Source organism: Schistocerca serialis, chromosome 6 (assembly GCF_023864345.2).
Source record: "Schistocerca serialis cubense isolate TAMUIC-IGC-003099 chromosome 6, iqSchSeri2.2, whole genome shotgun sequence".
In the NCBI taxonomy this organism is placed as follows: domain Eukaryota; kingdom Metazoa; phylum Arthropoda; class Insecta; order Orthoptera; family Acrididae; genus Schistocerca; species Schistocerca serialis.
Genome location: NC_064643.1, coordinates 414,187,456 through 414,202,613, shown reverse-complemented (window position 1 = coordinate 414,202,613; position 15,158 = coordinate 414,187,456). Strand labels below are relative to the sequence as shown.

The 15,158-nt window shown below is 42.4% G+C and overlaps 1 protein-coding gene across 1 annotated transcript in view; it reads right to left on the bottom strand.

Moving 5' to 3' along the window:
• LOC126484896 (dynein axonemal heavy chain 10) overlaps window positions 1-15,158 on the bottom strand; it is a 1,141,797-nt gene that overhangs the window by 74,662 nt on the left and 1,051,977 nt on the right. The window contains exon 63 of the mRNA XM_050108495.1: window positions 12,034-12,205. Within this exon, the coding sequence (XP_049964452.1) occupies window positions 12,034-12,205 (172 nt within the window). The remainder of the gene's footprint in view (window positions 1-12,033; window positions 12,206-15,158) is intronic.

Genomic DNA, 15,158 nt, shown 5'->3' with positions numbered 1-15,158 from the left:
GCCGAGGGCATGGGCTGAAGAATAGGTTCCTAGAGAAAACACTGACAAAATGCTCTGTTCAGTACTAAAACTGCATGGATCCAAGTCAGGAATGAACACTTGCTGGATGCTGAGCTCAGCAGTGATTACCAGCTAGATGCTAAGTTCATGGCCTGTAAGTCTGAGTCTGAGGATGATGACTGTTCTAGTTTAGACTCAGCAAGATAACACTTAAGAGTTTGGGGCTGAAGACCAGAATGACCACTTCAGAATAATGTCACTAGTGATGAAAACACCGTGTTGCACCAAAAGATAAAATCCCTGGATATCAGTGGCATGAGAGTCTGGAAAAAGAAACAATGATGACTTTTGACTATGACGTTTGTCCTAACAATGGACTTCAAAAGCAATCCTGTTTTATCTACATCTACATAGATAGTCTGCAAGCCGCCACACAGGGCATGGTGGAGGGTACTCTGTATGACTACTTGTCATTTCCTTTCCTTTTCCATTCACAAGTAGAGTGAGGAAAAAACAACTGTCTATATGCCTCCATATGAGCCCTAATATCTCATATCTTATCTTTGTGGTCCTTGGGTGTAATGTATGTTGGCAGCAGTAGAATCATTTGGTAGTCAGCTTCAAATCTTGGTACTCTAAATTTTTTCAATAGTGATCCTCAAAAAGAACATCACCTTCCCTTTAGGGATACCCATCTGAGTTCCCAAAGCGTCTCTATAACACTTAGCTGATGTTTGAACCTACTGGTAACATATTTAGCAGTCTGCCTCTGAACTACTTCGATGCCCTCCTTCAATCCGACCTGGTACAGATCCTATACACGTGAGCAATATTCAAGAAAAGGTCACACTAGAATCCTAAATGTGGTCTCCTTTACAAATGAACCACACTTCCCTAAAATTCTCCCAATAAATGGAAGTCAACTATTTGCCTTCCCTACCACAGTCCTCACATACTCATTCCATTTCTCTTTGCAACATTACACCCAGATATTTAAATGATGTGACTGTGTCAAGTAGTACACTACTAATCCCGTATTACAAATTTCTTTCCACTACTCATCACATTAACTTACATTTTCCCACGTTTAGAACTAGCTGCCATTCATCACACTAACTAGAAATTTTGTCCAAGTCATCTTGTATCCTCCTGCAATCACTCAACTTTGACACTTTACCATACACCAGAGTACCATCAGGAAACAACTGCAGATTGCTGGCCACCCTGTCCACCAGATCATTTACACTGATCAGCCAGAACATTACGACCACCTACCTAATAGTTGGTATGTCCACCTTTGGTATGGATAACAGTGAAGTTGACCATTCACCTTCCCTACCACAGTCTTTACCTGCTTGTTCAGGCTTTGTAGCGTTACACATAATATCCAAGCAATATGTCTGTGGCAAGCAGAACACTCCTAACACTGTATCTGAACATTATGGCTTTGTTTTTTCTACTCATCTGCATTAACTTACATTTTTCTACATTTATAACTAGCTGCCATTAATCGCACAAATAAAAATTTTGTCTAAATCACCTTGTATCTTACTACAGTTGCTCAACTTCAACACCTTACCATACACCACAGCATCATCAGAAAACAATCACAGCTTGCTGCCCACCCCATCTGCCAAATCATTTATGTGCTTAGAGAACAACAGTGGTTGTATCACACTTCCCTGGGGCAATCTCGGTGATATCTTTGTCTCTGATGAACCCTTGTCATTGAGGACAACATACTGGGTTCTATTACTTCAGGAGTCTTTGAGCCACTCACATATCTGTGAACTTACTTTTGTTAACAGCCTGCAGTGGGGCACAATGTCAAATGTTTTCCAGAAATGTAGAAATATGGAATCTGTCTGTTGCCCTTCACCTATAATTCCCAATATATCATATGAGAAAAGGGCAAGCTGAGTTTTGCATAAGTAACGCTTTATAAAATATCTGAACTGAGAATATGTTCAAGGATTCTGCAGCAAACCAAAGTTATGGATATTAGTCTGTAATTTTGCAAGTCTGTTCTTTTACTCTTCTTATATATACAGGTGTCACTTGTGCTTTTTTCTAGTCACTTGAGACTTCGTCCTGGGTGAAAGGTTCATGTTAGAACTTCAAGTTTAACATATATATTTAGGAACGACACAACAACACAAATAAGTCGCAGAGTAAGTTGACATGTGTACACGTTAGCGTTCGAATAAGCACTGCTGAGTCTCAGTCTAGCGGCCGCTGTTCGGCTGGCCGCTTAGGTGGCACAGCTGCTGCAAGGCTGGCAGACAGCGCCGCACATAGAGGACGTGCGTAATTGCGCGGCGGCACTTTGAATGATCGGTGAGTCACAACACTTTTCCCCCCTTTGAAATTGTTGCACTGGTCTTGATGGAGGTGTCCTGGAGATGGCTAACGTCCATAGGCATTGTTTGACTCGCCGTAAAGTCTCGAGGAGGAGGCTTCCCGTACGGACGGAAGTGTACCCGATGATAACGGGTCGAGATGACAGGAGACGTACGGGTCGAATCTGCTGGGGCCCCATGCACCAATCTGCCCGTTGCGGCAAGTCCAGTTGATATGACAGGAGACATGGGTGATGTTTCAGCGTCCGTTGGAGGAGGAGGCGAGGAGATGTACTCTGACAGAGGATGGTCCTCCGGTTCCAGCATGGGCACGTCTCCTGGTGGCGTCCGTTCTGGTGCTGGCATCGCGATGACAGTGAGAGGGCTGCGTAGTGAGTATAGAGAGATGCCAAGATCCCGAGCATCAGGTAGAGCCAAAGGTGGTTTGGCGGCATTCGGGACAGGCGTTGCTGGCACCCGAGGCCGAAGCTGGTCTGAATGACGCACTGCAACACCCGTGTCCATCTGGATTTCATACAGACGTCTGCCACGGTGTCTTAAGATGCGGCCCGGGCTCCATTTTGGCCGCCTGCCATATCCCCGTACCCAGACGAGGTCGTCGGCGGTGAACCGGCCAAGTGAAGGCACCCGCGGCCGTGAGGTGGGAGGCCGCAGAAGATGAAGTAGCGTGCGGGGCTGTCGGCCATGTAAGAGCTCAGCCGGGCTGTGATCGCTGATCGCCCATGGGGGTGAAACGGTAACACGCCAGGAACTGGAGAAGCGCATCATCATCAGCAGAAGAAGTCAGAAGTTTCCGCATCGGAGCCTTAAATGTGCGGAGCAGTCGTTCAGCCTCACCGTTGGATTGTGGATGGAACGGCGGGGCCGTGACATGCGGAACGCCGTGACGAGCACAAAAATCCGCAAAGTCAGAAGAGGCAAATTGCGGAACATTATCAGTAACAAGATTAGAGGGGAGGCCTTCCAAATAAAAAATGCGGGCGAGAGCACTGGTGGTTGCCACGGTGGTAGGTGACGTGCAACGGACAATGAAAGGAAAGTTAGAGTAGGCGTCAATTACGAGGAGCCAATAAGTACCTAAAAAGGGTCCCGCAAAATCAGCATGAATGCGCTCCCAGGGCTTCTCAGGCGAAGGCCACGGTGACAAAGATGACTTCGGGGACGCACAAGGGCCACAGGCAGCAACCATGTGTGCTATTTCAGAGTCGATGCCAGGCCAGTACACATGACGGCACGCCAGAGATTTTGTGCGAGACACACCCCAGTGCCCCTGGTGAAGGAGGCGCAAGACCGAAGCACGCAAAGACGCAGGGACCACAACACGCGGCGAAGCATTGTCAGTGGAGAGGAGGATAACACCATCCCTAGCCGTGAGGCAGTAGCGCAAAGTGTAGTAGTTCCGCAACGGATCAGAAGTCTTAGTGGATGGGCGATCTGGCCAACCCTTCTGAATACAGCGTAAAACCCAGGAGAGGGTAGGGTCAGAACCCGTAGCAGCCGCCAGCCTGTCCCCAGTGATGGGGAACCCATCCACAACCCGCTGCTCGGCAACATCCAGGTGGAAACACAAAAGTTCATCCCTATCGAATGCCTGATCAGGACCCATGGGAAGGCGAGACAAAGCATCAGCATTCGCATGTCGAGCCGTTGGCCGGAAATGAATCTCATAATTGAAACGGGACAAGTAAAGAGCCCAACGCTGGAGGCGGTGTGCAGCCTTGTCGGGAAGTGACGTTGATGGATGAAACAAGGAAACAAGTGGTTTGTGATCCGTAACAAGATGAAATTTTGAGCCATAGAGAAAAACACCAAACTTATGAAGAGCATAAATGATGGCCAAAGCTTCTTTCTCAATTTGAGAATACTTTTGTTGGGCATCCGTGAGCGTTTTGGAGGCATAAGCAATGGGCTGTTCCAAACCGTCAGAAAAACAGTGCGCAAGGACTGCCCCAACTCAGTATTGAGAGGCGTCTGTGGCAAGAACAAGATGTTGGCCAGGTCGATAAGTAGCCAGGCACGGGGCCTGTTTCAGCATAGTCTTTAATTTCTGGAAAGCCGCAGCACATGACGCGGACCAGTGAAAAGGCATGTTTTTATGCAACAGGCGATGCAACGGCTGAGCCACCGACGCCGCAGACGGTAAAAACTTGTGATAGTATGCTATTTTCCCCAAGAAACCTGCAGTTCCTTAACAGATGTAGGGCGAGGAAGGGCATCGATCGCAGCGACAGTTTGTTGAAGCGGACGAATACCATCCCGAGAGAGTTGAAACCCCAAGTATGTGATAGAGGCCTGAAAAAATTGTGATTTCTGAAGATTACACTTAAGACCGGCAGTCTGTAAGACATTAAAAAGTGTGCGGAGATTTTGAAGATGTTCTTCAGTGGTGGAGCCAGTGACAACAATGTCGTCCATGTAATTGATACACCCAGGGACAGGGAGCAATAATTGTTCCAAGAATCGCTGAAAGAGAGCAGAGGCGCTAGCAACCCCGAATGGCAAGCATTGGTATTGATAGAGGCCGAAAGGCGTGTTAAGGACCAGAAACTGCCGGGAAGCAGCGTCGAGAGGAAGTTGATGATAAGCTTCTGACAGGTCAATTTTAGAAAAATACTGTCCTCCAGCGAGTTTAGTGAACAGTTCTTCAGGACGGGGCACAGTGTAAGTGTCGATGAGGCATTGAGCATTTACAGTGGCTTTGAAATCGCCACAGAGACGAATATCACCATTGGGCTTAGCAACTACAACAACAAGAGAGGACCACAGGAAGCAAGACCCCTGAAGTAGTGAGACGATCCAACTCCCGTTTTACCCGACCACGAAGGGCCACTGGAATGGGCTGAGCCCGAAAAAACTTAGGCCGAGCAGTGGGTTTGAGCATGATATGAGCTTCAAAGTCGTTTGCACGGCCTAACCCAGGAGAAAAAAGGGACGAAAATGTCATCGACAAGGAATCCAGTTGAGCATAAGGAATAGCGTCAGAGACAATATTGACAGAGTCATCTATGGAGAACCCAAAAACGCGAAAGGCATCAAAACCAAAAAGATTTTCTGCGTTGCTCTGGTCGACCACAAATATGGGAACAGTGCAAACTATGGATTTGTAAGATACCTCAGCATTAAACTGTCCCAAGAGAGATATCTTATGTTTATCGTACGTCCGTAATTGCCGAGTGACAGGGGACAGGAGTGGAGAACCCAGCTGAAGATACATCTGAGAATTAATTATAGTGGCAGCAGAACTGGTATCCACTTGCATGCGAACATCTCGACCAAGGATTTGGACAGTGAGGAATAACTTCCCTGAAAGGGAAGAAGTGCAATTGACAGACAACACAGAATCAGAATCAGCGTCATGTTCATGAACATCATGTATGCGGTCGGATTTACAAACGGAAGACACATGACCTTTCTTTTTGCAATTGTGACACACAGCCCAACGTTGGGGACAATCCTCGTGTGAATGTTTCGTAAAACACCGGGGACATGAAGGAAGTTGCCGGGGATTTTGCTGCAATTTCTTAGTGGGTTGTTTACGGCTAGGCCGAGGCTGCGCGTAGGAGCGCACTGCGGCCACGTCAGCCGGCGGGGACGCACCACACGTGTCGTCAACAGCGCACAGAGGTTGTATTTCCCCGACATCACCCCACGCTTCTATTTGCGCCCCAGCGGCGCGAGAAATTTCAAAAGACTGCGCAATGGAGAGAACTTCATCTAGAGTCGGATTCGCCAACTGAAGGGCACGTTGCCGAACTTCTTTGTCGGGCGCCGACCGGATAATAGCATCCCATACCATGGAATCGGCATAGGATTCTTTGTGAACATCAGTAACAAATTGACACTTTCGACTGAGGCCGTGAAGTTCAGCAGCCCAAGCGTGATAGGATTGATTTGGTTGTTTTTGACAATGATAAAAGGCAACACGAGAGGCTACCACATGCGTTTGCTTTTGAAAATAGACAGACAGAAGTGAGCACATTTCAGCAAAGGACAAAGGCGCAGGATCCTTCAAAGGAGCCAATTGCGACAACAACCGATACATTTGAGGTGAAATCCAGGAAAGGAACAGAGACTTACATGGTTGTTCATCCATGACATGAAATGCCAAGAAGTGCTGTCGAAGACGTTTTTCATAATCAGACCAGTCTTCCGCCGTCTCGTCGTAAGGAGGAAAAGGAGGTACAGCCAACGACGAGAAACACCCCGCATTTGACGCCGCGATGAAATCGCGAATCGCTGCTGTTAGAAGCGTTTGCCGTTCAAGGAGATTTTGCAAGAGTTGCTCGACAGTAGCCATGGAACTCTGTGAGTCAACGGTGAAAAGGAAAAATCCACTACCTCGTCACCAATTGTTAGAACTTCAAGTTTAACATATATATTTAGGAACAACACAACTACACATATAAGTCACAGAGTAAGTTGACGTGTGTACACGTTAGCGTTCGAATAAGCACTGAGTCTCAGTCTAACGGCCGCTGCTCCGCTGGCCGCTTAGGTGGCGCAGCTGCTGCATGGCTGGCAGACAGCGCCGCACGTAGAGGACGTGCGTAATTGCGCGGCGGCACTTTGAATGATCGGCGAGACACAACAGTTCATGATAACTGCAAGCTAGGTAAGGGGCCAATGCCATAGAGTACTGTTTGTAAAAATGAACTGGGATTCCATCCGAACCTAGCTTTCAAATGTTTCAGTTGTTTCACTATGCCAGGTATGCTTATTGCTATGTTGTCCATACGGGAGTCTGTCAGATTGTCAGATGATGGTATGTTTGCATGATTCTCCTGTGTGAAGAATTTCTTGGATGTGACATTTAAAACTTTGTCTTTTGTTTTTCTATCTTCAACTGTTACACCTAACGGGTCAACAATGTACTGAATAGAAGCCTTAGACCCACTTAGCAATTTTACATAGGACCAAAATGTTCTTGGGTTCTCTGCCAAATCTTTTGCTAAGATACAATGGTGGTAGGTATCATAAGCTTCACACATAGATCTTTTCACAGATATGTGAATCTCTACTAATCTTTGTTTGTTGTCATTTATACATCCTCTTTTGAACCAATAGTAGAACAGCCTCTGCCTCCTCAGCTCCTTCTTAATTTTGTTATTAAACCATTATGGGCCTTTTTCACCCTTTATCAGCTTACTATGCACATAATTTTCCAGATCACAATTTACAATCTGCTTGAACTTTGTCCATTTATCCCTGTACATCCATCTTACTGGAACTAAGTGATGCCAGTTCACTCTAGGTGCAATGCTGACAGCTGCTCATCTGCTCTATCTAGCCTTCTTGACTGATTTATTAACTTTCATAATAAGATCCAGCCTATTTGTAGCTACAAGGTATAAGATATTTACGCTGTGTGTACACTGCCAAGCACTACGAATGTAGTAGTGTGGACATGTTGGGAATGTGGGTCTCACGGGGAGCGTACAAGGGATAAGTCCCTGCAGGCGCACTATCGTCTGCGCCCTCAGTGGCTCATATGTATAGAGTGTCTGCCATGTAAGCAGGAGATCCCGGGTTCGAGTCCCGTTCAGGGCACACATTTTCTACATGTCCCCAATGAAGTATATCAACACCTGTTTGTAGCTAGGGTGTCCATTTAATTATCATTTCAATATTTTGACAGTTAAGAAATTATTGATAAAATTTTGAGAGCAAAAGTGTGTTTACTCTGAACATGATCTTGCTGGATATCCACTGCTGAGTGTTCATCGGAGTACCTTAAACTACTGTCTAGCCTAAAAAGAAATCATGTGCACTCCACAAGTACTCCACTATTCAAGTAGCTGCTCCCTTCATGTAGTGCATCCCTGAACTATCAAGGGGAGTCCTAAAAATACCCACTTGACAATGCAGGTCTAGGAATCTGCAGCCAAGCCCATCACAGAGTCGAAGAAGCCTTTGGTTGAGACCGTCCAGTCACCTCCATACCAAAGGACCCAGATCAACTCTGGGACAATGCTGAAAAATTGTGAGTTCTGCTTGCACCCCATGTGTGAGGTCAGCAGTTTTCACCATCTCTGCCGGCCACCTATATGAACTGAGGGTGACCTTAGAACCTCTGCAATGGACATCACTGGTGCTGACGTGAGGTACAACTTGCAGACAACTGCACCCTGCACATTCAATAGTTGCAGGCAGGGCTGCCTCCACATCTCAGATGAGGCCCCCTGGCAGACTGCACATTGGCTTTCTTTCCAGCCCTGCAAACTAGCTGTCTAAGGAGCTCCATAACACGACAAACATTAGAGCTCCCGATAATTGGTAAATCCCTCCCCCTGCATGCCTTCTCGGACCCTGCTCTGAAGCAGCAGCCACTTGTCCATCCACAGAGTGAATGGGCAAGGCCAGACAGCCAGTCCCCATATTGGCCCCCTGCCACAAGTGCCGAGAATGTGGTACCATATCCACTCATGCTGCAGTGAGGATGGATTCACCGTATCAGGTACACCAGGAGGTGCCTTGTCAACAGAGCCCATGGACAAAACTAGCAACACCTGAAGTGTCCCATGTGATGCACCAGATTCTCCACCACCGCTACACTCTGAGGCAGCCTGAAGGTGACTGACCATAGCCAAGAGTGCATTCAGCTGCTTGCAAATTGTGGCCAGCTCTTCCTGCTTCTGCACACATACTAACCATCCTGGCAAGACTGACTGAGGACGTAAACTATGATGGCTACCCTCCTGATGTTTCACCAAGGTTGCTGATGTGTTAATGACTGTTCAGTGAGTAACTACTGCACTACAGACTGAATGAATTTACCCTTACAAAAATGTAAGGTTGAACCTCTTAAACAGAACAACACACATGAAATTTAATAAATACACTATGAGTAAAAGACAGAAAAAGATAAATATTTAACTTGCTGCTCTCTAATGTATATCAGCCAAGAGCTGTGGCCTGACTCACTGGCTTACTAAATGAACAGGCACTTGTCTTCAAAACAAACAAATGAGCAACTACTACACTAAAGACTGAAAGAATTTACCCTTATAAAGACATGAAATTAAACCTCTTAAACAGAACAAAACATTTGAAATTTAATAACGATAACCACTTAACTTGCCACTCTGTTGATGTATATCAGTCGAGAGCTGTGGCCTGACTGACTGGCTTACTAAATGAACAGGTGCTTGTCTTCAAAACAAACAAATGAGCAACTACTGCACTGCAGACTACATGAATTTACCCTTCCAATGCCTGAGATTAAACCTCTTAAACAAAACAACATCCATGAAATTTAATAAATATACTATGAGAAAAAGATAAGCACTTAACTTGCTGCTCTGTAGGTGGAGAGAGTAGCACCTGTCACCTGGTCCAGGATAGGTTCTCGAAGCCTGACTATTTACTGCTATCCTGTTGCCAGCTTATATAACTGCCTGCAGTGGAATACTGTTGAAACTATTTCCCTATCACATGGTGTGCAGATGTGACTAGGTTCTGTGTTGGTGGCACCCTCTGCAGGCACCAGCTTCACCTCCTGGTAGCTGGTCTTGATGGCATCAAGCTGTACTTGCAATGCTGTGGTGTGCAATGACAATGGTGGCTGCCTGCATGATGTAGCTGCCTGAAGACTTGCTGATCTGTTAGGCAAGAGCCTCTGACATGGCAGTCTTAACATTATTTTCTCCTTTTTTGTTTTGTTATTTTATAGTGATTCAACTATTACATCATAATTTTATCTCTTTCATTCTTCTGTATATTGATTCATATATCACTACACCATTTAATCATTTTAATTTATTTCTTTATCTTTGTACTTTGAGTGCTAATAATATTCTTCTGAGCAGCACCAAAGATGTGAAACTGCAGACACCCACTCAATATGATGCCTATGAAACCCCCTCTCCATCAAATCCTCCCCCCCCCCCCATCTCTCTCTCTCTCTCTCTCTCTCTCTCTCTCTCTCTCTCTCTCTCTCTCTCTCTCTCTCTATGTTCCTGTGATTGTACTTGCTATCAGCTTTTCCTCACACAAATGTGCTATGAGAGTAATTCAGTAAAATGATGTGGCATACATCTGGGAGGAGATAATTAGTCCATATAGTTGTAGTCCATTTTCAATGTTGCTGACTCCATAGACAATGGGCAACCCCTGCAATATTGTGAAGGGACATATTACCAGCTGCTCTATGTCTCCAGTGTACTGTTAGTAAAACAGCTGCACACTCCCTATACAGTTGTCTTGTAGACATGAGTGTATTTAAGTCTGAATATTGATTCTGTTGCGGTCTTGATAAATATTGGACAACTTTGTCTGCATGTCTTGAGGTTTCAACTGCTATATTTTGTTGCATTCAATACTGCTGAGACTACAATCTCCCTCTGACCTGCTTCGAAACATCCACGGACTTTACTCCACAAAACATAGTCAGAATGGCATCTTACGTATTTTATGTTGTGTATTTAACAAAGATACAACATTCTGCTTAAATTAAGGTGACAAAATAACATGATTTTGTTGTGGTCTCCAGTCTTAAAGTGGTTTGATGCACTCTCCACATTAGTCTATGCCATGCAAGCCTCTCCATCTCTGCATACTTACTACAACCCTAATCCAGTAACTACTTACTGTTCTAAAACCTTGGTTAATGGAGACATTATAGGTCTAATATGATATTGTTTGTCATCTTTGAATGACATTCCTATTCATCATACTGAGCATTCTTATGCTATAGACAGAAAAATTTTAGTGTTTGCTGTAGCAAATCATATAAGAATGGGAGGAATTATGATGAGCAATTCAGCCAATATAAACACTTTTGAGAGACTCTGCAGAAATAGCGGTATTTAAATTTGCACTAAATGTGGTTGAAAATAACTGAAATAAGTGGAATTATTGATGAGCTGATGAGGAATGCTTGATTACCTTTTTTAAATGCTGACTATATGCTCATAACAAGAAGACAAATGAAGGAACTTACACGAGACATTAAACAAAAATTGATAATTTAAATACAAATAGTGTAAACACAATCACTGAAACTGGTAAATTAACAATGAAATTTATAAAAATAATGTTCAAATAGGAATAGTAAATATTAATTCAATGAAACAAGAGTAAAAATATAACAGAAAGCTAGGAAAATGAGGAACATATGCAGAATTGCACCACAAAAAGAATAAACTGTATCAGTGACTAAATGAATTAAAGAAACAATTGTTAAATCATAGGAGCAAATTACATTCTGAAACTACTGAACACATTCGTAGATTATCACTCTCTCCAAACATATCACTTCTTGAAAATTACTTAGCTGAATAATGGGTTTCCCACAGCATATTATGCAAGGTAATGTGTTGTGGTTTTTGTGTTTCCATATTTTTGTCCAAACTCTGTAGTATTACCCCTGTAGTATTCCTGATGTGATACATCGTATGGTATCTGACATCATTCAACAACATAAAGGATAAATCTAATAAGGAATATAGGAATTACGCTGAAAAATGTGGCTTTAGTGAAATAAAAAGCACTTTGGTTCCTTCTGTGATGTTAAGCAAGATGGTATTTAAATACATATTGTTCATTAATGAGTACATTGCTTATATTTTAACAGGATAATTTGTCGTCAATGAATACAAATTTATCTGTGGTTTGTTCATATGTTTATGTTTACAACATTTATCTGTAAAAATAGAAAATGAAAACTAAATGTTACCAATATAGTCATCTTTGGTTCCCTCTGGTGGTATAATGTACTCCACAGACTCGTCATGGTAAAAGTAAAAAATATCAAATGTTTCAAAGAGGAAATCTCCCATATATTCATCCATATAGGTTCGTACAATACGACGATCATAATCATCTATGACTCTTCCGCCATACATTACCTAATAATAGAAAGAAAAAAAAAACTGTAAGAAAGGATGTAAAGTGATTTCAGGAAAATAGGTGAAGAAGTGTGAAACAATAAAATAATAATTATATTTATAAAATATGTAATGATAGGCAGGTTTAGGAATTCCCAGCAGTTATTAACAGATTTTTTTCACTGCATTACTCTAAAATGAGAAGTAATTTTCATTTTCAGTTCCAGACATTTCCTCTCTGTTATCAAACAATGGAAAATCGAGGATGTAATGTAACAATATTATGAAAGGAAAGTTATTGCTACTCACCATATAGTGGAGATGCTGAGTTGCAGATAAGGCACAACAAAAAGACTGTCGCAAATAAGCTTTTGGCCAGCAAGGTTTTCATCATAAGGCTTCTGCTTGCCTTGCTGGCTGAAAGCTTATTTGTGACAGTCTTTTTGTTGTGCCTATCTGCGATTCAATATCTCCGCTACATGGTGAGCAGCAACATTCCTTTCATAATATTGTTACATTCCTCTCCATTATGATTTTTATTAAGGCATTTTATGTACTAATGATTATTCATGAACTCCAAAATGCTGTTAATTGTTCACTGTAGTCATATTTACAAAGCATGTATACAAGAATGACAATACATTGAAAGTAGTCTCAAATCATTTTAGAAAGGAAAGGAACATAGAACACAATTAGTAATTGAATGTAAAGAATATTAACATTAATTGATTTCAAGTTACTGTAATCAGAAACAACTTCAGAACCTCTGAATATAATAGAAACCAAGCTGAAAGGCCTACTATAGACGTCTTCATTATTTGAAAGGAAATTGCTACTGCCCTATCAATGACCTCTGTGTGAGAGCAGAACACTGCATCTTACTTAACTGACGAAAACACCCAACTTTTATACAGTATCCTATATTTTCATGGAATTAATGGTACACTTAATGAAGTTCGTGAGTTAAAGCACTACTATATCTCCCCATCATTAATTATGCATTTCACAGCATTTTCAACCTATATACAGTGTTCATATTGTCATTCAATGTGTATCTGTATGGCAAAGAGAAGCATAAGTGTATTCAATGTTATTATTAATGATAGGCATTACCAATAAAACCACATAATGATAGATAGTGCCACACATTACACCCACATACACTGCCTTGTCCACATGAATTTGAGGATTTTCAGGAGCCCAGAACACCAATTATGGATGTTCACAGTACCATTAAGTCTGAATTGTGCCTCATCAGAACATACTATTTTCCATGTATATTCCTCATCCTCATAAACCATGTGCTGAGACCAGTCTTAGCATTCAGTCTTTCAGTCTGGGTCATCCTTGTTCACTGTATGTAACAGTCTTGGAGTGTAAATATTGTGGATGAAGCAACAGGCATTTCAAACAAATCACAATGCTCTATTATTGTGAGGCTGGGGGACTACAATGACAATATTCAATTCCATTTTCTTGGTTTTCATGATATTAGCCAAGCTAGTATTGCTGCTGCCTTATTCACTGTGTTGGGTGGCATGTTCCAGAATTATGTATGAAGAAAAAACTGGTGGTCTGAACCTCTGATGGTGCCTCAGTCCTGGTAGAATAATTAAACGAATTGCAAGCTAAGGACTGTGAAACTGTCTACCAAGCTCTTTCTACTCACTGTTTTGCACATCTTTTAAATTTAGTTCTGAAGCAGAGTTGTTCTTGTATAAAACTGGTAAGGATATTTTTCTCCATGCTTCAGGGTATTCCTGGTTTCTTCCACCAGTCTTCAACTGTACAGAAATTAGGGAAAGTGAACAGTGAAATGAGATGGAACTCCATGCCAGAATAATATCTGCCCTTCAAAAAAACCAGGGGTTAACTGAGGTTTGAAATGAAATACTTGACAATCCAGACTCTATCACAATGACTGTAAGAGAAACCTGTGGTTTCAAAATAACCTCCTAGACTTTGACTTTGTTTTTCTTCTCTCTGCTTTTCCAATCATATTTTTGAAGTCTGGACTGCTTTTCAGTACCCTTCAGAAAAAACAGTGATGTACAGTTTTGCAACAGTGCTGCCTCAGGATGCATGGCTTACATGAAAAAGTTAAGAGATGAAGGTAAACTGACTGGATTTTTAAATTCCAAAAAATATTTTACTAATTTGCAACCTGAAGCTTCCCTGAATAGAGCTGAAAGGATGGATGAATACATTTGCAACCCATTGATGTCAAAATAAAAATACGTGTAGTTTGAGCTGAATGGTACTGCAACACAGCTGGAAACAAGAATTTCACATTGTGATAAACTGCTCTTCCTTAAAGTAGGTGACACTACTCAGTTCACGAATTATGCTCTGCATTTCCGTGAAGACATTGTGCACTCATTATTACAAAAATATGGTGCCCCTTCAGTCCTTTGAAGATGTGTGTACAAATGGAGACTGTATTTTCTTCCCAACATTAAGAAACATTTCATTCTGCCGGTTTGGGAGATGTAATCTAAAGAATGAGTGAGAATGATATGGACTGAAATTCTTTCAGAAGATTTCAAATTATTTTGTGTAATTGCTACCATTTCTACAACAAAGGCCTCTGTTGAAAGGAACTGTTTTGTCTGGAAAGTATAAAAATGTTTTTGAGGATAAATATGGCCCAGGATCGCTTATCAGCTTTTCCTTGTATCTTGATTGAAAAACCAGTACTACGAACACATGAAATCCATGTGTGACACATGGTATCATGATGAAGAAATATCACTGGGTTACCGGTAACTTGCTTTACAAGTAACAATTCTCTAACACTAAATCTATTGGTTTGTTTGTAAATAAATTTCAATGTCATTATTATTCCTTTCCTTTCTGAGACGTTATGTCTGGTTAAAAATGGAAAGTGACGCGGACCTTGATCAAGCATGACTTCCTTTTAACTGAATGGTATATGTTACATTGCATTTAGGAACTTTCGGGTGATTGAACATGT